The 24,014-nt window shown below is 41.5% G+C and overlaps 1 protein-coding gene and 1 long non-coding RNA gene across 11 annotated transcripts in view; one reads left to right on the top strand and one right to left on the bottom strand.

Annotated features, from left to right (window-relative positions):
- FRY (FRY microtubule binding protein) overlaps positions 1 to 24,014 on the top strand; it is a 361,507-nt gene that overhangs the window by 308,237 nt on the left and 29,256 nt on the right. For 4 of the 5 annotated variants that reach the window (XM_064493224.1, XM_064493223.1, XM_010994182.3 and 1 more), the window contains 11 exons: positions 359 to 480; positions 3,370 to 3,557; positions 4,594 to 4,688; positions 5,897 to 6,504; positions 7,379 to 7,476; positions 8,002 to 8,172; positions 12,392 to 12,532; positions 14,566 to 14,745; positions 16,467 to 16,628; positions 19,172 to 19,246; positions 21,561 to 21,731. In XM_064493224.1, the coding sequence (XP_064349294.1) occupies positions 359 to 480; positions 3,370 to 3,557; positions 4,594 to 4,688; positions 5,897 to 6,504; positions 7,379 to 7,476; positions 8,002 to 8,172; positions 12,392 to 12,532; positions 14,566 to 14,745; positions 16,467 to 16,628; positions 19,172 to 19,246; positions 21,561 to 21,731 (2,011 nt within the window). Of the gene's footprint in view, positions 1 to 358; positions 481 to 3,369; positions 3,558 to 4,593; positions 4,689 to 5,896; positions 6,505 to 7,378; positions 7,477 to 8,001; positions 8,173 to 12,391; positions 12,533 to 14,565; positions 14,746 to 16,466; positions 16,629 to 17,551; positions 17,779 to 19,171; positions 19,247 to 21,560; positions 21,732 to 24,014 lie in introns of those variants that run through there. The other variant, XM_064493226.1, reaches the window with a different exon arrangement.
- LOC116157172 (uncharacterized) overlaps positions 21,579 to 24,014 on the bottom strand; it is a 50,161-nt gene continuing 47,725 nt past the window's right edge. For all 6 annotated transcript variants that reach the window (XR_010383660.1, XR_010383661.1, XR_010383657.1 and 3 more), the window contains 2 exons: positions 22,723 to 22,888; positions 21,579 to 21,716 (listed from right to left, as the gene is read on the bottom strand). This is a non-coding gene — a long non-coding RNA (uncharacterized LOC116157172). The remainder of the gene's footprint in view (positions 21,717 to 22,722; positions 22,889 to 24,014) is intronic.

Here is a 24,014-nt window from a genome sequence, read left to right as displayed (position 1 = left end):
AAATTCTACAATGTATAAATTGAGTCTGTGTCTAAATCTGTATTTTATTTAACTTGTTATATCATTCTATCTAACACGTACATAGCACCTATTATATGCCAAACTCTGTCATGGTGAATTGAGAGGTTTTAATTTTGCAGGGTTTTAAGTTTGTAAAACATAAGAAAAAGTATGTCTGTCAATTAGCTAAATCTGTTTTGAGTATGCTCTTAAGCCTTATAAGACTGAAATTTACCAACAAATTAATAAGTAAAAATTTCAAAACGTATGTTGCCCCTTTGGAGTTGGAATTGTGTATATCGTTTTAAAAATGCAAAAGGATAGTTACATTTTTGATATTTTGTGTGTTTTCTTGAAGGGCATTTGGTCCACTTTGGTGCCATGAGGACATCACGCCCAAAAATCAGAATTCAAAGAGTGCTGAACAACTCACTAACTTTCTACGTCATGTTGTGTCCGTGTTTAAAGATTCCAAATCAGGTACTTCTTCCTACTTCCCCAAATCCCACTGTCAGCATTTTTCCATCATGGAGCTCATCCTCCCCATATAACTACACACCATTACGTCTGTCTATTTGTCTGTCTGTCTAGCTATACGTACATATATATACACACACATACATATATATATACACACACACACATACATACAGATATACTTGTATTTGTGTGTATATATAATCCTGCATTTGGCATCAGTAGGAAAGGAAAATTCACAGGGGAGTTTTGAAGCTTTTTCAGATGTCCTAGCTGAATGATAGCTAATGCCCCATATACTTGGGTTCCATTCTACCAGATAATCTCCCCCAAATCACTCTTCTTGCTTCTTTTACTTCACTAGAATTAAACTGTACCAATATTAATTTTATTTAAAGAAGGCCATGCATGAGAAACAAATCTTATTCATTGACTGTGATTAGACTCAACTGTGAGAAACTGTCAGCCTTGCAAACTGGTTTTAAAAAAAATTTTGTGATAAATGTTTTGCCAACAGGTCCTGTGCCAGTGACCACTCAGTATTCTAAACACTGTGTGATTCTAATTTAGACTACAGCAGCATCATAATATTTAAGCCTTTAGCTGAATTCCATTCAGATTCAACTTGGCCTGGGCTGATATGTGTGTGAAATTTAAGTTTGGTTCCTCAGCACGATACAGCAGAGATCCCTGCCTTTGTTCACACAGCAGGCTGACCATAGTAAATACCGCTTGCCAGCTCTCCTGGCTGCTCTGTTAATTGGCACGTTTTTCACAGTTTAAAACATTCCAGATTAGCCACTTCTCCTTTCATTGTCAGGGGATGCTTACTGAAAAACAAGACATACTGGTAAACCAAAATAGGAAAGGAGTTCCAGGAATAGGGCTGTCATTTCTTGTTTTGAGTTTCTACTTCAGAACTTCTTTGAAATATTAAGACCTTTTATACTGGTATTTCCCCCACTTAAAAGTCACATGGTAGCCCAAAGGAAGAAATTTACTGTTTGCATATGAACTATTCATTTCTCTAAAAGTCTTGATTGTATGAAGATACTAAAAATGAGAAAACAGTTGACTGCCTTACAGTGTATTCTCAACGGATGCTTCAGGCTGCTTAGAGTCTAAATCTTTTCATACCTTGCCCAAGATGTTTTTACCCACTACAACTTCTTTGTACATTGCCGCTTTCTGCCTGTTCCCAGTGTAGTACAGTAAGATGTATTCCAGGAAACACTCGTGTTAGTCAGGGTAGCAGGAACAACCCTCGCAGCTCAGAGACCTAACACAGTAGGCCGTTTCTGGATCATGTAACAGTTTCATGCGAACATTTAGCCAGCAGCTTTCCACCTGGTGCTTCAGGGACCATCCACCCTGCGGCCCTGCCACCCCCGAGGCTCAGAGGCCCCCACTTGACCCTGTCGGGCGGGCGGAGGAGGAGAGCGCGTGGAGGAGACTCGGGGGAGCTCACGTGCCGGCCTCGAACGCGCGTTCCCGCGCTTCTTCCCGCACTGCGTGGCCGGGGCTCAGGGGCCGCACTGACAGCAAAGAGGGCCGGGACACGTGGGTTCACTGTGTGATGGGAGAAGCACGATGCCACCTGTTATGTAGCTTTTCCCGAAGGATGTTGTCGCGGCGGGGGAGGGGTCTGCGGTCCGACTAGTACAGTTCTAGCGTTGTGATTTAAATCAGCCTCTGGTCATTGTCAGGGGACATGATCCCTATGTGTAAAATGGCTTAAGTAGGGAAATAATGTTTTGAAAAACAAAATAAAGATGTAAAAAACTATTTTGAAACATGATCTAGTCGTAAATGGTGGATTGCCTGTATGGCTTAAATCCTCTGTTTGCTACCCTGAATGTATCTAGTCCACTTTCCAGGACCCTTTGTTTGCGCTGCAGGAATATTTTCTTACATAGGGTGTGTGTCCCTAGGGTCAGACAGCCAAGTGGCAGCTGGGAACAGTAACACCGAATTGTCCTCCTGGTCCACTTCCGCGGACAATCAGATGTGCCGCAGGGCCCCCAGACCGCAGAGACAGCCCAAATAGCCCAAATCCCTGTTTAGATCATGTCCTCTGACCCTCGTAGCCTGGTTTTCTCCCTGTAAAGAGGCAACCAGCGTATGGTTGAATGGCCCAGAATTCAATCAGGGGACTTCCCCTTATGTTTTCATTTCTGTCTGATCAAATGGTTTTCTGATGACTGAGATTATTTTCATGCCACTGGAAGAGCAAATACTCAGGCGAAAGTTTAAATGATGCCTGCCTCCTCTGCCACACCTGCATCTCCGTATCTGCCCGTTTGTGGACGGTGCTGAAGAGCAGCCTTTGGCCTGGGCTTTGGCTATGCTTTCAGCTGACCAGACCCAGAACCGCTTTCCTCTGCATACACAAGGACTCTGAAAATTTGCTTCTAACAAACTCTCTTATGAAAAAAGGAGTGAAAGTCCCCCCATGTAAAAAGCAGTACAGAAAGACAATGTCCAACAATAGCAGGGTAATAAATAACAATGCATTTGTGAGCCCATATTGTATATCAGGCACTGTACTGAGCACTTTTCAAGTTGTGTGATTTTTCACAACTCTTTGAGATAGATGCTGTTATTCACAAGGTAAAGACAAGCAAAGAAGCTCACAGAGACCCAGTGTCTTTCCCAGAGTCCCAAATCCTCATTCACAACCGGGACCATCTTGTCCTAAAGCTTCTGACGTTTCTGCTACACAACGCCTCTTTAAGATTTATTCAGATTTGATTTCTATTTTTAAATGGTTGATTTTTAAATAAGTGCCACTAGGAGGTAGCTCTGTGCGGTTAGCCTGTTTTAAAGGTACCGGTAAACCGTGCCCTGCGGTTTGCAGAGAAGCTGACCTGCTCTCTGGCCCCTGTGCCCTAGGTTTCCACCTGGAGCAGCACTTGAGTGAGGTCGCGCTGCAGACGGCCCTTGCCAGCTCGTCAAGGCACTATGCCGGCCGGTCCTTCCAGATATTCCGGGCCCTCAAGCAGCCTCTGTCAGCACACGCCTTGTCTGACCTTCTCTCAAGACTGGTGGAGGTGATTGGGGAACACGGAGATGAGATTCAGGTATAGAAGCAAAGCCCACTGAACCCACCCTTCTCTCATCACAAAGATGAGGAGTGAGCAGCTTTCATTGTCCTCTCTTCCTCTCGCCAATTACCCCAGCCATCTGGACATGTGTATTTTATTAACAGCATTCTAGAGGTTGACTTTTACTTTTACAAAAGTCACTGCAAGAAACATTGTTCTAGAATTCAATGCACTCCATCTTATTGAGCCAAAAACTAAAATCCTTCAGCAACTTCCTTTGTTGTTTTTGTTGTTGGTTTTATTTGGCAGAGTGGGGGGGAGTTATTTTGTATTGTTTCGTCTTTTGACTCCTACCCTAGGGTGCAATTGTACAATCTCCCCACCCAGAGACGGGATCTCCATTGTATCTATGCAAAGCACCAGCCCTGGCTGTACGGCTAGCCTTCCGTAAACAGAGGAAAGCCAAAGAAATAATGAGGAGAATAGCTGCCACAAGAAGCCCCTGTGGACTGGGGGCCCCAGAGACTGAGGAGTTGGTCAGGTGGAAAGCCAGGGGCGTTACAAGCTCTGTAGCTGGGATTGAGCCCTTCTTTTCCATCAGCAATGTCCCTGCATCTCAGGGGGCCCGCACACCCGCAGTCTTCAGCTTCTTTTCCTCCTTCTGGCCATTGGAGGTGCTATTTAGAATGCCGTTCTCACACTTCATCTCTTAAACTCTGGCTTTTGGACGTTGCCACTTGGTATTTCAAATGCCCACCATCTCCCCTGGCAAGGGGCTTGCCCCCTGTAGCCTCGCCCACTCCCTGTTGCATTTCAAATGAGACTGATCGGTTGAAGACCATACATGTAGGGAAATAAATGTTCATGATGATCCGCTAACTCCTAAGCCATCTGAATTTCCTCAGTGGCCCTGAAATTTTGTTTGTAGACTTTGTAAATTAAAGCTTCCATGACTATCTAGCTTTCAATGATATGACCATTATTTGAATAAAGTTTGCATTAATTAAGTTTATCTTGCAGAAGTTAACAATATTATAAGCAGTTCAAAATGTTGTCTTTGCATGTTTGGCAGGGTTATGTAATGGAAGCACTCCTTACCTTGGAAGCTGCTGTCGATAACTTGTCTGACTGCTTGAAGAACAGTGATCTCCTAACTGTATTGTCTCGGTGAGAATCAGCTTACTGACATTTTGAAATCAAATACACTGTACTGAATATGTGAGAGATGCCTGGACTTTGGGCAAAGACTAAAGAACAAATCTAGTTTTTGAAGTCTGTTGATAACCCAAGAAAGTATATATGATATTTCCTTAAGTTAAAAAAAGGAAGTTAAAACACACACACATATATACACAGTGTATGAGAATTTTAAAACATTGGAAGATAGACATTAAGTGTTATTTCTAAATAATACAAATATTAATGATTTTTCATGTCCTATCTCTGAGTATTTTTTCAAATTTTATGAAATTATCCTATTTATTACATTTTATAGAAACAAAGTATTATTTTTTAAATGACTGTATACAAAACTCTTCTGTTCCATTACTATAAAATCAGATGGAATAAATGTTGATTTTACTTGAAGAAATTTCTACCTGAGGATCTTTCTTTTTTTATTTTTTAATTCTTTTTGCTTCTGCCAATACTTTATAACCCATTTAAAATCATTTACAATTTTGTATTCTATTTGTGTAATTAAGCTCATCTTGCTTGAAATTGAGTCAGTAATGTTATAGCACATTGGGCCTTGTTTCATTTTTAAGTTGAACATTTTTATGGATCAGTAATTTTAGTGTGATTACTAACATCATGTATATTTTCCTATATAGACCTTCAGATTTATCTAAATAAATAAGTATCTTTTCAGCCTGAAATAGACTTAGAAATCATTTTCATAAATTTTTATAACTGCAAAAAATTTCCTTTGACACAAACATTTACTGACTTTTTTCTTTCTAGGTATTTCTATATCTGTTCTTTTTTTACCAATTAATAGAATATTAACATTTGTACCTATAAGGTACATTTTATTTTATAATTACTTTTGCCCAAATTCAAACAGAAAAATAAATGAAAGATCAGTAAACTATACAGCCACCTGCTTATTTCTTCAACTTTTCCATAAGTAGAAGTCCATATTCGGTTTTGTTGTTTTTTTGATGAGGGTGGTTCTGGTTAAGTTTTGTTCTCCATAACTTTATGTTTAAGAAGGAATAAGGAAACATAAGCTTTAAAATATGGAAAAATGAATAGAAAGTAATATTTTCAAAGAATGATTTCCCTCCCTTATTGTTTGTTGGTGGATCTTAAAAGGACTGGCTTTTCACTGAAGCATGTTGGTTCCTATGGAACTTTTTTATTTTTATACCCAGCTCTTCATCACCAGATTTAAGCTCTAGCACTAAACTAACAGCCAGCAGAAAGAGCACAGGACAACTCAATGTGAACCCTGGAACAGCCAGCGGCAACACAGCGACTGCAGAGCGGAGCCGGCATCAGAGGAGCTTCTCTGTGCCCAAGAAGTTTGGTGTTGTTGACCGATCCTCAGACCCACCTCGGAGTGCCACCCTGGACAGGATTCAGGCCTGTACCCAACAAGGACTCTCCTCCAAAACCAGAAGCTCATCCTCCTTGAAGGACAGCCTCACGGATCCATCGCACATAAACCATCCAACCAACCTGTTAGCCACCATCTTTTGGGTCACAGTGGCCTTGATGGAATCTGATTTCGAGTTTGAATACCTAATGGCCTTAAGGCTGTTGAACAGACTGCTGGCTCACATGCCACTCGATAAAGCTGAGAACCGAGAAAAACTTGAGAAACTCCAGGCACAGCTCAAGTGGGCAGACTTCTCGGGGTTGCAGCAGTTGCTCCTGAAAGGATTCACCTCCCTCACCACCACTGACCTTACCCTGCAGCTTTTCAGTTTGCTGACACCAGTGTCCAAAGTATCCATGGTGGATTCATCCCAAGCCATTGGTAAAGCCCACAGCGCTCACTCTCTCACAACTCTGGTCGTGGCTGGGCTCCTGTTTAGTGTAACAAGATATTGTGGGCTTAGTGCTTTTAATAGTTCTGCTGGGAAATAGATCTTTGGGAATGGTTTGTTTCTTTGAAAATTCCATGTAAGTCTTAATTACGTTTATTATAGAAGATATTTTGAAGGCAGTAGCATAAAAGGGGCAGGAGTAATACACAAGATATTAGTCATTTCTTTGTGCTTTGCAGAACAAACTTCAGATAGTGTTTGTTTATTCTGTCATTCTAGTACAGACATTTTTTTCCCTTTTTTTCTTAACTCCTGAATCTTTTATTTTTCTTAGTCTTTCCCTCTTGAAAATTTCCCTGGTTCCCGATTGTTTCGAATTAAGCCAAATCAACAAACCAGGTTTTTAATACCATGGCACGTGGCCCAGAATTCTTTCCAAGAAGCTAAAGCTTAACACAGTGGGACTAATCTACTCCTCATCATTTTAAAGAATCTTTGGTTACATGAGTAAGACTTCAACTGATTGGCCCATGTCTTCCCAAACAGATTTTCCTTAAAGTACTTTTTTTGATAAAAATTTCAAACTAGGGTTTTAGTTCATTTCAATCCATTTTTTAAAATCTGTGCCAATCATTCATATTTACAACTGTCCAGAGCAAGACAGCCACTGTATCTGAAAATGATAAATCTACTTAAGTGCCTCCTTTGAACTGGTTAGTTTAGATTTTATTTTAGTCAGATTACAGTGGCTTCAAGAGACTGCTTTTGCATCACCTCAGAATAAAATCTATAATATGCCTTCCTACTGTTCACGGTTAAAGTGCACCCTATTCACCCATCTCCATTGTATCTTCTCTAATCCAGGGTTTCCACTGAATGTCTTATGTCTTCTGCCCCAGCTGATACAGCATTTTGAAAGCCCCAATCAGTTCTGTAAGGATGTAGCCGAAAGGATTGCTCAGGTATGACCTACAGCTCCACCCTCAGACAGACCCATACCAGCCTTCAGGAAGGCTTCACTGATGTCAGGCAGGCATTACCAGGCCCAGGCAGAGCGACTGAGTTTCATAAAACCTGAAAATCACAACTGATACTGCTAGTAATTCACACTCCTGGGGGGCTGAATCACATTGCCACATCATTAATGAGAAAGCAGGGGGAGGGGGAGGAGAAGGGTATAGGTCAGTGGTAGAGTGCATGCCTAGCATTCACGAGGTCCTGGGTTCAATCCCCAGTACCTCCAACAACAACAACAACAAAAACAGTAAATAAATAAACCTAATTACCTCACTCTGCAAAAAAAAGAAAGAAAGAAAGAAAGCAGATGGAAAAAAAATTGTGAAAATTAAATTACTAAGCACTTCTGCAGCTACCCAAAAAATGTACCCATGAGTTTTCCAGCCTGCTGAGGCTTATAGCAAAATTGCTAACACTTCTTCCTTGTCATCAGGCGGTTTTATCCCTAATTGATTTTCTCCTTGTAAAAGGTTTGTTTGGAAGAGAAGAACCCCAAACTTTCCAATCTTGCGCACGTCATGACTCTTTATAAAACGCACAGCTACACGAGGGACTGTGCCACGTGGGTCAACGTGGTCTGCCGGTACCTCCATGAAGCGTATGCTGACATCACCTTGAACATGGTGACCTACCTGGCAGAGGTAAGCTGTTCAACCAAGGATAAAACCTACTCTAGTTTCTATGGGTAAAATACATATTTAGAACTGATAATAATACTCTTAATTACATTCATTGAGCATCTATTATATATTATCATATGCTGTAGGAAAACATTTTAACTCCTTACAGCAACTCAGTGACGTAGCTATTATCACAACAGGGGATCTGAAGCTCAGCCAGGTTAAATAATCTGTCACAATTTTAAGGTGACAGAGCCAGACTTTGAACTTAGGTACAAAAGCTTAAACTCCTTTTTTACTACATTAATACCTGTCTGCACATGGCAGAGACAAGGAAATTTTATCCTGATTATTTAGGGTCTTCAAATCCTATTTAAAGAGTTACTGCGTGGCTTGATATGTTTAATGGTTGTTTGCTCTGAACTCATTAACCAAGCATATATTTTTGAAAAGAAAAATTTAATCTTCATCTTTTGTGTTTTGTTTTTAAAACTGGAATGGGATTTTTGTCCTCTTACAAATGTGTTCCCAGCACGTTTGTTACAAACCCCTACTCTGACATCTGTGTACGTTGGTGCTAGAAATAACACCACATTGGGCAAGTGATGAAGTGAATTCTGTTTAGCACCTTCGGACCTCAACTACTTTAATATACAAGGTCACAAAATTTACGAGGCAAGTGATTAATAGCTGTTACCTTGTTTTTGCATTTTCAGCATTGCTTTTCCTTTCTGGAAATATGCATTTATGCCTCTTGCTAGGGCCTTTTCAGAAGTGATCAGGACAGTCCATGCTGATTTTTCTTTCAGTTTTACCACCAATTCAGGGTACAGATAAGTTAAGAATCAGTCATTTTCTTAAAGGCTCCATCAGACTGAAAGCCTCGACCTGAAGAAGGTAGCTGCCCCATCCATTAACACTGATAGCTGATGTCACAGGATTTTTATTTGCAACACAAATCAGCAGTGTTGGGCTGTATTCAAACTGTCAGCAGCCAAGGATTCACTTGCTCTTTCCATACCCCCATCCCTGTCATTTAAAGAATCTCTTTTATGTGGAAAAAAAGGAACCCTCCTATACTGTTGGTGGGAATGTAAATTGGCGTAGCCACTATGGAGGACAGTATGGAGGTTCATAAAAAAACTAAAAATAGAGTTACCATATGATCCAGCAACCCTACTCCTGGGCATATATCTGGGGAAAACTCTAACTTGAAAAGATACATGCACCCCAATGTTCATAGCAGCACTATTTACAATAGCCAGAACATGGAAGCAACCTAAATGTCCAGCAGCATGTGACTGGATGAAGAAGATGCAGTTTGTGTATATGTATCTGTATCTATACATCTATATATCTATATATAGATACATTAGAATACTACTCAGCTATAAAAAAGAAGGAAGTAATGCCATTTACCACAACATGGATGGACCTAGAGATTATCATACTAAGTGAGGTAAATCAGAGAAAGACAAACATCATATATCACTTACATATGGGATCTAAAAAAAAAAAAATGAAACAAATGAACTTATTTACAAACCAGAAATAGACTCACAGACATAGAAAACAAACTATGGTTACCAAATGGAAAAAGAGGGGGAGAGATAAGTCAGGAGTTTGGGATTAGCATTTACACAATACTATATATAGTACTGTATAGTGCAGGAAACTATATTCAATGCCTTGTAATAACCTGTAACGGAACAGAATCTGAAAAAGAATAACATATGTACATATATGTATAACTGAGTCACTTTGCTGCACACATGAAACTAACACAACCTTGTGAATCAACTACACTTCAATAAAAATTAAAAAAACAAAAAACAACCCCCCTCCCCGAAAGAAAGAGATAAAGAAAGAAAGAACCTCTCTTAAGTGCCACCCTGCTGCCTTTGATGATCAGCTTGGTCACATCTGTCCCTGTGAGATCGCTAAGCAAGCACACATGCCATAGCAAACAGGAAGCACCTGGAGAAACAATGTAAATGTCCTGCTTACGGAGGCAGCCAGTGCCTGTTCTAAAACAAGGTGAGATGCAGCATTGTAAACTGACTATACTTCAGTTTTTTAAAAAAAGTGAAATGGGAATAAGCAAGGAGGCAAAATTTGTTTGGTTCACTAGACATAAATTTTTTTTAATTATACATGGGTTGTGGTCTGTACATACGATGGAATATTATTCAGGCTTTAAAAAGTATTGAAGTACTGACTCATGCTTCAGCATAGATGAACCTTGAAAACACTACGCTAAGTGAAGTAAGCCAGACACAAAAGGACAAATGTTATATGATTCCACTTATATGAGGTACATAGAAGAGGCAAACTGAGAGCCATTTTTTCACAGTTAGAGAGTTTCAGTTTGGGACAATGAACAGGTTCTGGAAATGAACAGTGGTGATGGTAGCACAAAAGTGTGAATGTACTTAATGCCATAGAACTGCACATGTAAAAATAGTTAAAATGGCAAATTTTTAATTGTATATATCTTGACCACAATAGAAAAATAAATTTAAATGGATTACCTAATTTGTTCTATTCAGCCCTTATCACCAACTATCACCAAAAATTTTATTATAAAGTTACCTTCTCACTGTATATAGTACAAATTAACTCCTATTTCAGTTACTCACATGTTCTTTGAGGTGGTGGTCAGGTACATACACATAATATTCGGTAGCCGTGGTCGCTGTTTTGAACCTGCTCTGCTCACTTCACGGGCACTTCGTGTATGTTTGTGAGTGTGTTGACGTAGCTCACATAGTGTTATCTTCAGTAACTGTGGAATTCTGTCAAATTAACACCACTTGCTTAACCATCTCCCTTTTGTTGCTTATATTCATAACTTTTTTCTATTACAAAGGATCCTTTGATGTAGACATTTTATCAGATCATATTCAGATCATTTCTTCTGGTGGCATTTCCCAAAGTAACTGTCCAGGTAAAGCTCACGGACGCGTAGCTACGTCACTTAGCTCTTCTACACATTAGGGAAATTGGTCTTTACAGAGATTTTCCCAGTTTACAACACTACAAGGTATAAATATTTATGTTTTCCTATACCCCCACTAAATTTTATCATTCAGTTTATTCATTATTTTCAGGTTAATATTTTTATTGAAACTTTAAAATTATTCGCTTTGGGTATTTCCTTTCTAGTGAAGATGTTAGTTTTTCCATGCAGCGGATTTGTGTGGTTATTTATTTCCTCACATGTTAACGATACAGTTATTTCTTTTGGCCACTTTTAGTGTAGAATTTCAGCATTTATTTGAGTCTTTCTATTAATTCTTTATTTTGAACCTTTTTCACTATGTCTGTCACATAAATTTTCTCATTATTTTGCTTTGCTTTTTGAAAATATCATTGAATTTCTCCTGATTATAAAAGCAGTATATGTTTTTAACAGAAAATCTGGAAGGTACAGAAAAGTTAAAAAAAAAAAAAAAAAAGAAAGAAAAGAAAAGAAAATTTTTCCGAAATAATTATATTATCTAGAGAGAAACACTATTAACATTTTGTTGGGTTTTCTTCCAGTGTTATTTCTATATAACACACACCCATTCATACCAGTGTTATCATCATCTATTATATAGAAATTGTTTATCCTTCCTCTTAACAATATTATATGATATGCTTTACTATCTTTAAAAATGTCATTCTATTGATTACATAATATTTCATTGTACCATTTACCATAATTTATGTATCCATTTACCTAGTGTTAAACATTTAGGTTACTTACCAACTTTCTTGTTTTGTGTGGGTTTTTTTTTCTTTTACCATTATAAGTAATACCTTGGTAGTTACTATTTCAAAAGATATGAACCCTGTTAGTACTCTCAAACTCAGTTGCCAAATTATCCAGTTTACATCTCCACTGCTGTGTGAGAATATTCTTATATCCTCACCAATACAATCATCAATTTCTAATCTTTGCCAATTTGATAATGATAAATTATATCTTTTTTCATTTGTGATTTTCAATACTTGGTGGTGTTTGATGCTTTCCTTTTGAGGTTTATTTTGTTGTATTCCATTGTGTGAATATTGTATTTATATATTTAGACATGCCAAATTGCCTTTGAAAAATCCCCATTTCTTCAATAAGATTGAGGTTAGGATTTTCTTTTCCCTCCAAAGGAAAAGTGCAATCATAAAGGCACTGGGAAGGCTTGGGGCGTCCGTGTGAAAACCTGGTGTCAGACTCTGACTCCCTCTGCTTCGCCCACAGCTGCTGGAGAAGGGCCTCCCGGGGATGCAACAGCCGCTCCTGCAGGTGATCCACAGCCTGCTCAGCTACATGGACCTCTCCGTCGTCCCTGTGAAGCAGTTCAATGTGGAAGTCCTGAAGACCATTGAAAAATACGTGCAGGTGAGTGTTTGAATCAGGGTGTTTCCAGAGAGTCAATCCACAAAGACTGAGTGAGGCTTTGCATGGGACGGGCACTAGGCTACAGAGCTCCGTGGGTACCAGGCCACGTGTTCATCCACTGAGATGCATGACATGCTGAGAGCGGTCCAGACGGTGGCTGACCACACCCTGAGTGGTGTCCTGAGGAGAAGGATGGGGCCAGGCCCCAGCGCGTTTCTGAGCCTTCAGAGGACACATCTCTGCCTCTTGGGCTCTTGAAAGCACACTCCTGGCCAGGAGGGCAGGGGCAGTGTCTTGTTTGTACGGTCCCATTTCACAGGAGGAGGAAGAAGCACCTTGTGTGGGCCTGGTTCTAGGCCAGGTGTTTCCAATGCGAAGGGTTCATTCAGAGGTTAAAACTGTCACTCTAGACCTGAAGGATCTAAGGTTAAGAAACTGGCATAAATGTACTTGAAAATACTCCAACAGTCGAGCATAGGGTACTTGGTGAGTTTCGAGGGCAATGCTAGGTTTTCTCTGGTTAAACTCATTGACAAAGTTGTATAATTTTAAACATTTTTTTCCATCCTCACTTCACCAATCACATTACTTGCAGAAATTAATGCTGAAAGTAATTTTCAAGCTTTTTTTTTTTTTTTTTCCATTTTTCAAGTGGCATTGCTCCAGTAACAGTGGTACCATGTACTGGTAGGTTTTCATTATCACTTTCTCACTTTACACTCACAGGAGGCAGAGAGTCCGTTCGCATCTTCCTACTGCCCATGTGCCCCTGGTTTTAAAAAAAAAGTTGTTTTTTCAGGCTACCTCTTCTGTCTTAGGCCTATGGGCCATCCCTGGTTCTCCATATCTTATGATCTCATGAATGGTGGCAAATTTCATATTCAAACTGTGACTTCCCATGTGCAGAATTCAACAGTGAAGGACATGTGTTTTATTTCATGTGCTTTTATTTCAAGGCCTAGGCAAATAATAACTTTTTTCATGCTAGTTTATCTACGTTCAGTATTTTTGTGGGAGAAGTACCTCCGTCTGCCTGGGGGGTTGTCAGGGATACAAAGATGGTAAAACAAAGTGAGACCTACAGGAAGAGTAGGTGTTTGCTAAGACGAGGAGAGGAAGGGCCTTCCAGGATGAGGGACTAGCATGAGCAGAGGCACAGAGGCTGAGAGACCTTGCCTGGTTTGGGGGACTCCAGGAGTAGCCTGAGGGAGATGACCCCTGGAGGCCCTTCTGGAAGAGTGTGGACTCCACCCTGTCCACCAGAGGGAGTCCTTGCAGGAGTTTAGGCAGGGAAGTGGCTTGGGCTGAAGAGTTCTAGAAAGATCACTGTAGTTGGAGTGGGTATGATGGGCCTCGGGAGAGGCTGCAAGCAGGGAAACCAGTTAAAAGGCCGCTGAAATAGTTCAGGTCGAGACCAGAGAGGATTCAGCTGAGCCAGTGCCAGCGGGCACGGAGCGTCGGGACAGATTCTCAGGAGGGAGGGAAAGGGCTCAGAATGGCTCCCAGCCTCCCGGGTTAGGTCACGAGGCAGACACGGAGCAAGCAGGGACGGGGGCTGAGGGTGGAGATGCGGCACCTGGGGGCACATGGAGCAGGAAGAGCAGGGCAGCGGAAGGACCAAGGAAGCCCGGAGGTGGAGGTGGGGAGACTTGAGACAGCGGCAGTCGTCGATAGCTTAAAATGCAGTTGGGATTGTTGGGGTGTTTTTTTTGTTTGTTTGTTTTTTGATTGGTTTGGATTTTCAAATCAAGGAGGTACCTTATTAGTAAAAATTGTACAGGGTTATTTTAAACTTTTCTTATTTGAATGTGGACGGAATCAGTCTTTTTTTATTAGCTTGTTTCCTAAATGTAGCTCATCTTATATACAAATTATCTTTTTAATTCATTTGCCTTTTACTTATCACAGAATGTCCTACACCTCTTTAAATCAATGAATTCTGCTGGTCATAAGAAGTTTTGGTTGCTAGTGGTGTATTAGTTTTTTTTTTTTCAATGAAATTATTTTTAACCATGGACTTCTATTTCCTTCAGAGTGTTCACTGGAGAGAGGCTTTGAATATTTTGAAGCTGGTAGTGTCTCGATCTGCCAGCCTAGTTTTGCCTTCCTACCAACACAGTGAGCTCTCAAAGATAGAAATACATCGAGTCTGGACTAGCGCCTCCAAGGAATTACCTGGGAAAACCCTGGACTTCCACTTCGATATTTCAGAGGTATGTTAACCATTTCTGTAAACTTTAGCATGACTGTGTAGTGGCAAAGGTCAAAACTAGTTGCCTGGAGAAAGGGAGACATACTTCACATTTATATCAAATGAAAGCTTCTGAGTCCAAACTGAGTTCTGTTTTTTAAGAACATATTGAGGGTCATATTCACTGGCCTCTTATTTGGCAGCTTTTAAAAACAGAAGCTAGCTCAGTTATACAAAAGTGACTTGTAAAAAAAGAGAGAGAACTTGAAAATGGAATGATCTTAAGTATTTTAAACCATGACCTTCGCTCATTCTTTATCTGATAGCTGTCATGGCCTCTTGTGTCTGCAGTCTTGCTCCCTGAACCTCAGCCAAACAAGGAAATGACTGAGATTTGCAGGAATACAGAATCTGCCTTTATGGTTGCCTCCCCAAGTCACACTGCTTTTTAAACCGGTAAAACCGCCTAAATTCTTGTCTTGAGACAGAGGGAAGTGTGGAGGGATGCGACTTGTGCACCAAGCTAAGGAGTCAAGAAGAAAGGGGGACAGAAAATAGTCAGGTTTACCAGCTGGTCCATGGATGAGCTTTTGGGAGGCCTGTATTTAACCCTTTTACTCTAAGATGTAAAAATACATTTGCTTCCCTGTCTCTCTTACCCCATGACCCGTAAGCCCCCCATAAGCAGAAAGTACGATCTGCCCACTTTGTAACCAGGGTCTGGTATGGTGTCTGGTACATGCGGTCCTTCATAAATATTCATCAACTCGGCTGAATGAGTTAGTTCACTAAAGGAATAAACCACATCTGCGTACACGGAAATTACTCACTCTATGAAGTCAGTGGTAGCCCCGTTGGGTTTTTTCACACGTGCTCTCATTGACCTTTTATTATTTCGGTGCTCAGGATGAGATGCTATTTTCTGTCACTGTGATACCTGTACAGCATCTATGTACAGTATGTATATGATACCAAGGTATCAGATCAGTATTTTTCCATTTTCTATGTTGCTGGGAGAAAAGCTACTTCTGCTCTTTGACTTAAGTTTGTTCCAAAGAGGTACAGAACACCTGTAGCCAGTCAGCTGCAGGCCCCAGAGTCCCAGCTGCTCCAGAAAAATGGGCCTTGAGAGACAGGTGGAGAATTACCAGCCAGTTCCTGCCATGCGCCTACAGACAGGTTTCTGTGGAGACCTCCTTGGGGCCCAAGTTTGAGAAGTTGACACTCCAGGACTGTAAGGAAGTGAAAGTTCTCAAGTGCTGCCCAAGAACCTGGCCCTGACCTCATTCATTTAAATAATTGAAAAGATATAAATGATTTAAATAAATTTTTAAATAAGTGAGAGCATATCAAGATTGGTGATTACAGGTTGGGAAAAGGTGAAGAAATTTTGGTCTCTTGTTATAACTCTTAAGAAATTCTTTCAGGCCTAAACATGTGATAACTGACTCTACTTTCCTGCATATTTTCCTTCTCATCTTTTCAGTCTTTTCTAAGGTGTGTTTAAGAACAAGCGATTGGATTTGTTTTCAGGTACTAAAGAGGGTGGGAAAATGCTGAAGATGCTGACTGATTTAGATGTGTACTTGAACTTCAGGAAAATGAGCCTCCTTGAAACACTGAACTCCTCTAAGTTTTAATCAGTAAGCAGTTCTTGGCGGCCGCTGGGTCAGAGTGATCCGTATGCCACAGAACTATTAATGAGCCGGAAGAACGTGTGCTTTTCTCCTCTTTTTTCTCGAGACGCCCATCATCGGAAGGCGGTATGATGAGCTGCAGAACTCTGCGGGGCGGGATGGGAAACCCAGGGCTGTGGCCGTCACCCGGAGCACGTCCTCCACCTCGTCAGGCTCCAACTCTAATGTCCTTGTTCCCGTAAGCTGGAAGAGGCCCCAGTATTCTCAGGTAAAGAGTCCTGACTCCCAGGATCAGAAGGGAGCTTAGGGGACCTACTGAACCCAGCTGCCCATGTGTTACGGGGTCCGTGCATCCACCATCCCAGCCTTGCCCATCTGGGTGTCAGCACTGCAGTGATGAGGATCTCACCGGCTTCCAAGGGGGCAGATTTTATCTTTGAACAGTTCATTACCTTGAGTTGAAGTCGGACACTTTGTTGCTTCTGCTCATTGGTCCTAGCTCTTTTGAGGCTCAGAAGATGAAATCTGATCGAAATTTCACATGGCGGCCCTTCAGGCACTTAAAGAAATGCCACCCCCTCTGCGCCTCACCCAGATGAGTCCTCTTTTCTCCAAGTAGTGCACCCTTAGTTCTCCCGACCAATCCTATGCGATAGGGCTGCCCCCCCGGTGACCATGCTGCCTGCTGCCCCGTGAGCCTGTCCTCCCGTCGTGGGCTCCATGCACGGCCGAGCCCTGCGGAGCAGAGCGGCTGCCGGCTTTCTCTGCGGTTCTGTTACCACAGCCTCAGACTGTATCCACCTTCGGGGTGCCTGCTTCACAGTAGTGGTGTCACTGGGCTTACTGTCAAGTGAAACTCCTGTATCATTCGGGGCTCTTTTTGTGACATGTGCCAAAAGCCCAGGGAGAAAGTACCTTAAGTGGAAAAGGAGTTTATTAACTCATATATCATGGCTTCGAGCACAGCTGCATTCTAGCACACAAACCCCTTAGACTCTCTCTCTCCTTCTCGCTATCCCCACCATCCCTTCCCAAAATCTTGGCCCTGCCTGCTTTCCTGTCTGCTGACTTCATTCTCAGGCAGACTCTGCCCACATGAGGCACCACGGCCTCTGGCAGCTCCAGATTGCCGTGGTCTTTGTCTCTGATGATTTCAAGACAGACGCCTTCCCTCCCCAACGTCCCCAACAGCTCCACAAAAAGGACCCTTGCAGGATGTGTGAGGGAGGCAAAGCCCCACTTAGCGGGAGAAGAGCCGTTCCCAAGATACAAAAGGACCACGTTGCTGGAAGAAGGGAAGTGGGCGCTGAGCAGAGAAAAGCCCTTTGCTTGCAAGCCCAGCAGGACTCACCTTCACTCTGCAAGGCTGGGACAGTGTACGCCACAGCACGGTGCCTGCTGGAGCAGAGCTGGTCTCAGTGAGTGCTCACTGATGGTTGAATAGAGAGCCCGCTGCACCTCCTTGCGGGGCTGGATAAGAGAAGAATAATGTGCAGTCCATTTCTGTGTTCCTCTTTGTTGACTCCTTCCCAGAATTGTAAAATGCCCACTAAAACTTAGGGAAATAGGTTAGTAAATCTCTTGTCCTTCAGTATCAAGGCCCTCCTGTCTTTGACCTTGAAATGATAATGTATTGAGCGTCCTATCTATAATTTAAGAAGGACGCAGGGAACCGAGTTCCGTTTGGAAGGAAAACCTGTGAGTGATCTTAGCCTCCTTGCGTTCTCCCTATTAAATGAGATTAAACGAGAAAAAAAAATCATTTTCAAGAGATTAGAGTGATTGCTTTAAGAGCAATTCTGAAGCACCTTTAACATTTTTTTTTAGGCTCTGGTTACTCATCCTTTTCATTTTCAACTCACTGATCATTCTGAGACCTAGTTTATCTGTGCCATTGGAAAACGTGGTGGTTTGCAGAAGAATCCCCATGCTTAAGGGACTGAAGATTAAGGTTTATGAAGAAAAAAAAAAGGAATTGAATCTGTTTAACTTTAGGAAGAATAAATTGAGAAAGATTTAATATGGCTTGCAAATAATTGAATTTTTTAACTCTACAGAAAGTAAAATTATCCTCCCACTTGAGGGAAATAGATTTGTGTTGTAACATAATAGATTTAACTTAGGCGTAAGGAGACCCTGGTGAGTGCTGGACACTGTAGCTCGCAGGAAAAGATGATCAAGGGGAGAAATGAGTATCTGCTACCGAACCGAGGGACTGATTGTCACGCCCCCTCCCTGGGGAAAACTTAGATCCGCACTGACCAGTAGAAACATAATGTGAGCCCCATTTTAAATGTTCTAATAGTCCCCCTTTGAAAAAAGGTTAAAGGAGCGGGGAGGGTGTAGCTCAGTGGTAGAGTGCCATGCTTAGCATGCACAAGGTCCTGGTTTCAATCCCCAGTACCTCCATTAAAATAAATACTTAATTACTTTCCCCACCCAAAAAAAAGACTGATTAATAAAATTTTTAAAGTTTAAAAAAAATTTTTTTAAGTAAAAGGAAACAGGTAGAAGTTCATTTTAATAATATATTTTAGTTAACCTAATATACCTAAAATATACCCAAACCTAATACAACCTAAATACAGGTTATATTATAACTATGTATCTAAAATATTATTTTTTCAATATATAATCAATATTTTACAATTATTGATGAGCTATTTCACATCCCTTTTTCATACCAACTCTTTGTGTGTTTTGCATCTCAGTTCTCACCGGCCACATTTCAGGTGGGTTAAGCTAGGGTTTTAGAGCAGATCTGATCACAGGGCCCCAAGATTAAAATCTGCTTGTGTGTTTCTTTTCCAGAAGAGGACAAAAGAGAAGTTGGTGCACGTCCTTTCTCTGTGTGGCCAAGAAGTAGGATTAAGCAAAAATCCATCAGTAAGTTCTACCTTGTATCACATCTTGGCACCATATCGTCTTTACCTTTGGTCTGTTTTTGCCTTTGGTTAAATAGTTCAGAAGAATGAACTGCAAGTACGCTCTCCACCACGTAGGTCAAACCCCTAGATTATTTCTCTTCACGCTATGAGTTTTAATCTCACTTAGTTCAAAGCAGTGAAAGATGTTGTTTGCTATTTGCTCCACTGTCTGTTAAAATACTCAGTGATTGCTATTTTTTAATATCTTGGATTTTTAATAAGTATGCTCAGACTGCCTCAGAATATGTATGTGTGACTCTCCTGCAGCACCATGTGCGACACACATTCCTTGTGGGTGTGATTTCACTCTCTGTGCACACACCTCTTACTGTGATGTCACGTTAGATGTCTCATGTACTATGGAAGTGAACATAATGACATACTGTCATGTTTTTTAATCTCATATAAACTTCCACTGATGTTACAGGTTTTTTTTAAAAAGCCATTGGGCTCTGGAATAAATGAATAATTGAAGTATTAGGAGTTAGTTTCTGAAGCTTTTATAAAATTTAGAAAATTCAAATCGTGTGTGTGAGAAAGTATACTGTAGCAAAAGCAGTAAAAAAATCTCAGGCTTTGGTTTCACCAAACATTTTTATTTCATGTATATCACAGCACCTTTATTAGTAACCAAAACAGAAATAGCAAACTAAATAATTTCTCAGGTAAAAAGAACTAGCAAACAATTTCTCTGTGGAGCTACTTTTAAAATTCCAAAATGTATGTACTAATGTACTTGGTGAGCAGGAGAAATGTACGAGACAAAAAGACTTGCTGAAGTGCAAGCTGATACTTCTCATCCTCTGGGGGTGCACCCCAGCCAGAAGCATGGCTTCCGTTGAAGTCACCTTCTGAATAATTGATCAATGGGTTTCTGCTGCTCCTGTGACTTTACTGAGGGCAGAGGGACGAGGCGGTGGTGGCCGGGCAGACGGAGCCGCCAAGCGCCCGAGGGAGAGGAGCAGGACGGCGTGGCCTTGCAGCGCAGCACAGCCGGCGAGGGCTGTTTCTTACAGCTTTGTGGTTGCACTTTCTCCTCGAGCTCCCAGCTGCCTGCTTCTGTGCTGAGGCCTTTCTAGCTGGAAATGTTTACCTGGACCATGTTACAAATAAGAGAAGCAGCACCAACTGAGAGAGGGAGCCTTCAGCTGAAGAAATCAGAATTCTAGTCTCATCTCTCACTGACTAGCTGGCTGCTCCTCAGTGCTGTTTATCTCATGTGCGCACTTGCAATCCTGCACCGACTGTGTGTCTCGTACCATTTTATGAGAACACAGTGTTAGGCCTGTTCTTAAACACTGGAGGGAAAATAAAGTATACTTAAAATCCATTCACTCTTTTCACTTTGGAGAGACATCTGGTACCTTTAAATTCTAATAAATGACTTCCTTACTTCCAAGAAAGACCAAGACGTTATAATGGCTAAATAAGGAATACTGTTCATTTTATTTAATATCAGTCTATGTTCAGGAGAGGCTGGATGGCAAAACATTTAGGTTCATTTTAGTCTATTATTTCTGCAAAGTTCTACTAAAATGGCCCAGTGAAAAGAACCTAAACAAAGAAGTTAATTTTAAAATATTAACATACTACAGTTTTCATGGGAGAAAAAAGTTTTATTTTGTTTAAATCAACAGGTCGGGAATTTAAGTAGGAATTATGAGCACAGCTGCTCAGTTCCTCTTATGTGATCAAATGAACAAGTACTGTACTTTTTGGCTTCTGCTGCTTTTTCCTTCCCAGTTCTTGGCTTATCTCTAAAAGGGTTAAACCCTTTGCTCTCACAGTTCATTCTACAATAACATATCTTGGCATCAGCAGTCCTTAAATATTACATGTTAGAGAGTGTGTGTGTGTGTGTGTGTGTGTGTGTGTGTGTGTGTGTGTGTGTGTGTGTGTTCAATGTCTAACCTCAGTCAGTTCAGAAAGAATGGAAAATTTCTTGTATGCTCCAGTCTGTCTGTGAACACATGCTCAGTTGCCACACACACACATGCACGCACACGCACGCACAGGTAGGATCCTGTTTCCATCCACTAAGAAGCCGCGATTTGACTAGAACATTTTCCTAGTGCGAGAACTTGCGTCTTTGCAACGAGTTTAATCTGAAGGCACCTGTCCAACATAAATAATAAAAGAGCAATCTAAAAATACCCACTTAAGGAATTAGGTGTGTACTGGAAATACAGTGCAAGGAGGAGCCAATTACAGTTTCTGTAGCACAAACAACCCAAGGGAGAGCGGTTTCTCAGGAGAGGACTCTCGGTCCGCAGGTGATTTTCTCCTCGTGTGGGGACTTGGACCTGCTGGAGCACCAGGCGAGCCTGGTGTCTTCCGAGGACGGCGCCCGGGAGCAGGAGAACATGGATGACAGCAACAGCGAGCAGCAGTTCCGGGTCTTCCGAGACTTCGACTTCCTAGACGTGGAGCTGGAGGACGGAGAGGTAGGGTGGAGGCTCCGTGGGAGCGATCCACTCCTCCTTTTCCTTGACTCACAAAACCGTTTCTTTTACTTGCTAAATAATGAGTTCTTTAATTGGAAAGCTGTAAACTTTATTTTGAATTGACTTATTCAAAGTACAGCAGCTTAACTTTGGCAGAAGTCACCACACCCTTCCTGTCTGAGTCCACAGCCAGAGCGGCCAAGTTCTTTCTAAATGGCAGAGATCTGACTTTGAATGACCACACGGAGACTGTGTGTGTGTGTGTGTGTGTGTGTGTAGCCCAAAGATGAACGTAAACAAACAGAAAAAAATCACAGGTACACTCTAGGTCTGAGTCTGTTCTCTGGTACCTGGGTAAAACATGCTAAGCATGTCACTATTTCAAATGTGAAATCACTCGAGTTTGATAACTTTGGAGCTTGCCTGCTGCCACATGCAGTCAGAGCCTGAGGGCCCCGGCATCTCTGGGCTGTTCGATGAAGCTGTCGAACTGGAAGCTAGATGCAACACACGAGAGAGCTCTTGGCTCCACTTTTGGCTGGGAGCTGGCATTCCTGACACCTGGAGCGACTGAATTCAGGTCTCAACAGGCAAATGCAGATTCATTTATGTGAACGCTCATCATGGTAATAAGGTGCTTTCAGTTACGAGTCATGTTTTTGAAAACTGGGATCAGAAGGAGGAGCGCCATTTCAGCAGCTCGGGGGCATGTTCCAGCTGAGGGGCAGTCTTCTGCCTCCTGGGATGAACACTTAAGTTCCCTGAAGTGAGACTGGCATCTGTCCGCCTGGTCCCCAGCCTGGCATGCGATGCTGCTTCACATACTTGAGCTCACATTTCACTGAGTGTGCTGTATTTCCCAGACAAAGACAGGGCTTTCTGCTAGTCATGCAGTTAAAATGGAGGACCAGAGCCAAAGCTGATATATCCTATGGCAGGTAGGCACCTCCGAACTTAAGTTAGGAAAATGATGCTTCAAGTGGCTGCTTACCTTCCCTCCAAGGATACGATTGTTAATCAATCCACTCATGTCCAGGGGAGGCTGAGGAGCGAGCCACCTTTGTCCTTCCTGGACCACTGACCGCCCTGGCTGTCTGCGCCAGCAAGGGAGCATCCTGTCCTCAGAATGAAGAATGTTTTCTTTACCAATTCTCTCCCTGGAAAACAAGTTAGCAGACCCAGTCCTTAAAGAGTCTAAAGGCATTGACTGCAAGGCATCTTTAAAATAAGTGTCAGCTTTTCACCTTGAATTGTTCTAGAACCAGTAAAAAGTATTGCAGCGTTTTCTGACTTAACTATAATTAGTGATAAAGAAATCAGCCACTAAATGTGGTGAGAATTATTTAAAGTCTCCTACAAAATACAACTGTTTTGAATAGTTTCAAAATGATCCAGGGGATATAAGGAATGTCAAAATATGAGCTTTCTGATCTGGGCAGCTGACCTAACCTTTGTTTTTCGGCTAGAATTCAAGCTTGGGCATCCTCTTCACTCTCGAGATTAAAATAAGGAGGGAAAAATTGATGAAACAAGAGAGGCATCGTTTTTCAGTCTCAGCCAAAGAAAAGGTGTTATGTGAAGGGACCTAGCAAGAATGATGTAGAGGAATCAGACACAATTTCAGAACGACTAACAAATTTACTTTCTATCAAAACAAAGTAAGGAAAACCTTAGGTGCCTATCACTTAAAAATAAATATTATACTAATGTTTTTCAGGGATGATAAATAATGAATACTGCACCTTCCTTCTAGAGTTCTTTTGTCCTAGCCATCAAGAACTAAAAAATCATAGTGATTATTTGATCTTGTATGATTAAGATTTTATAAGAAACTCAGGAATGTGAAAGTATAGATTTTCTCCAAATAAATAAACCATTTGAGAATGTTTTGCTACTTCTCCATAAGGTTATCACTAGAGATTGTAGCGTGCTTGCGGAGTGGTGGCGTGAAAGTGCCTGGGCTTTGGAGCCAGACAGGTCCAACTGTGACTTTCAACTCTGCCACTGACCCAGCTGCATGACCTTAAGCATGGATGCAGCTTCTCTTGGCATCTTCCTCTGCTGAATGGGTGTGACAGTACAGGCCCACAGAGGTGATGTGAGGCTCCACTAAGATGACCTGGGCAAAGCTTTTCACATAGCTCCATGTACATAGTATGCCTTCTAAATGTCTGTTCCTTTGTACTGGCATTGGTGAATAATTTCAGTATTTCCTCATCTGAGAAAGTTAAGCATATTTGGCTTCTAGATCAAAACACATTTATCAAAAAAAAAGAGAGAGAA

The sequence above is a fragment of the Camelus dromedarius genome, chromosome 13 (genome assembly GCF_036321535.1).
Source record: "Camelus dromedarius isolate mCamDro1 chromosome 13, mCamDro1.pat, whole genome shotgun sequence".
In the NCBI taxonomy this organism is placed as follows: Eukaryota; Metazoa; Chordata; class Mammalia; order Artiodactyla; family Camelidae; genus Camelus; species Camelus dromedarius.
This window is presented reverse-complemented; position numbering and strand designations above follow the sequence as displayed.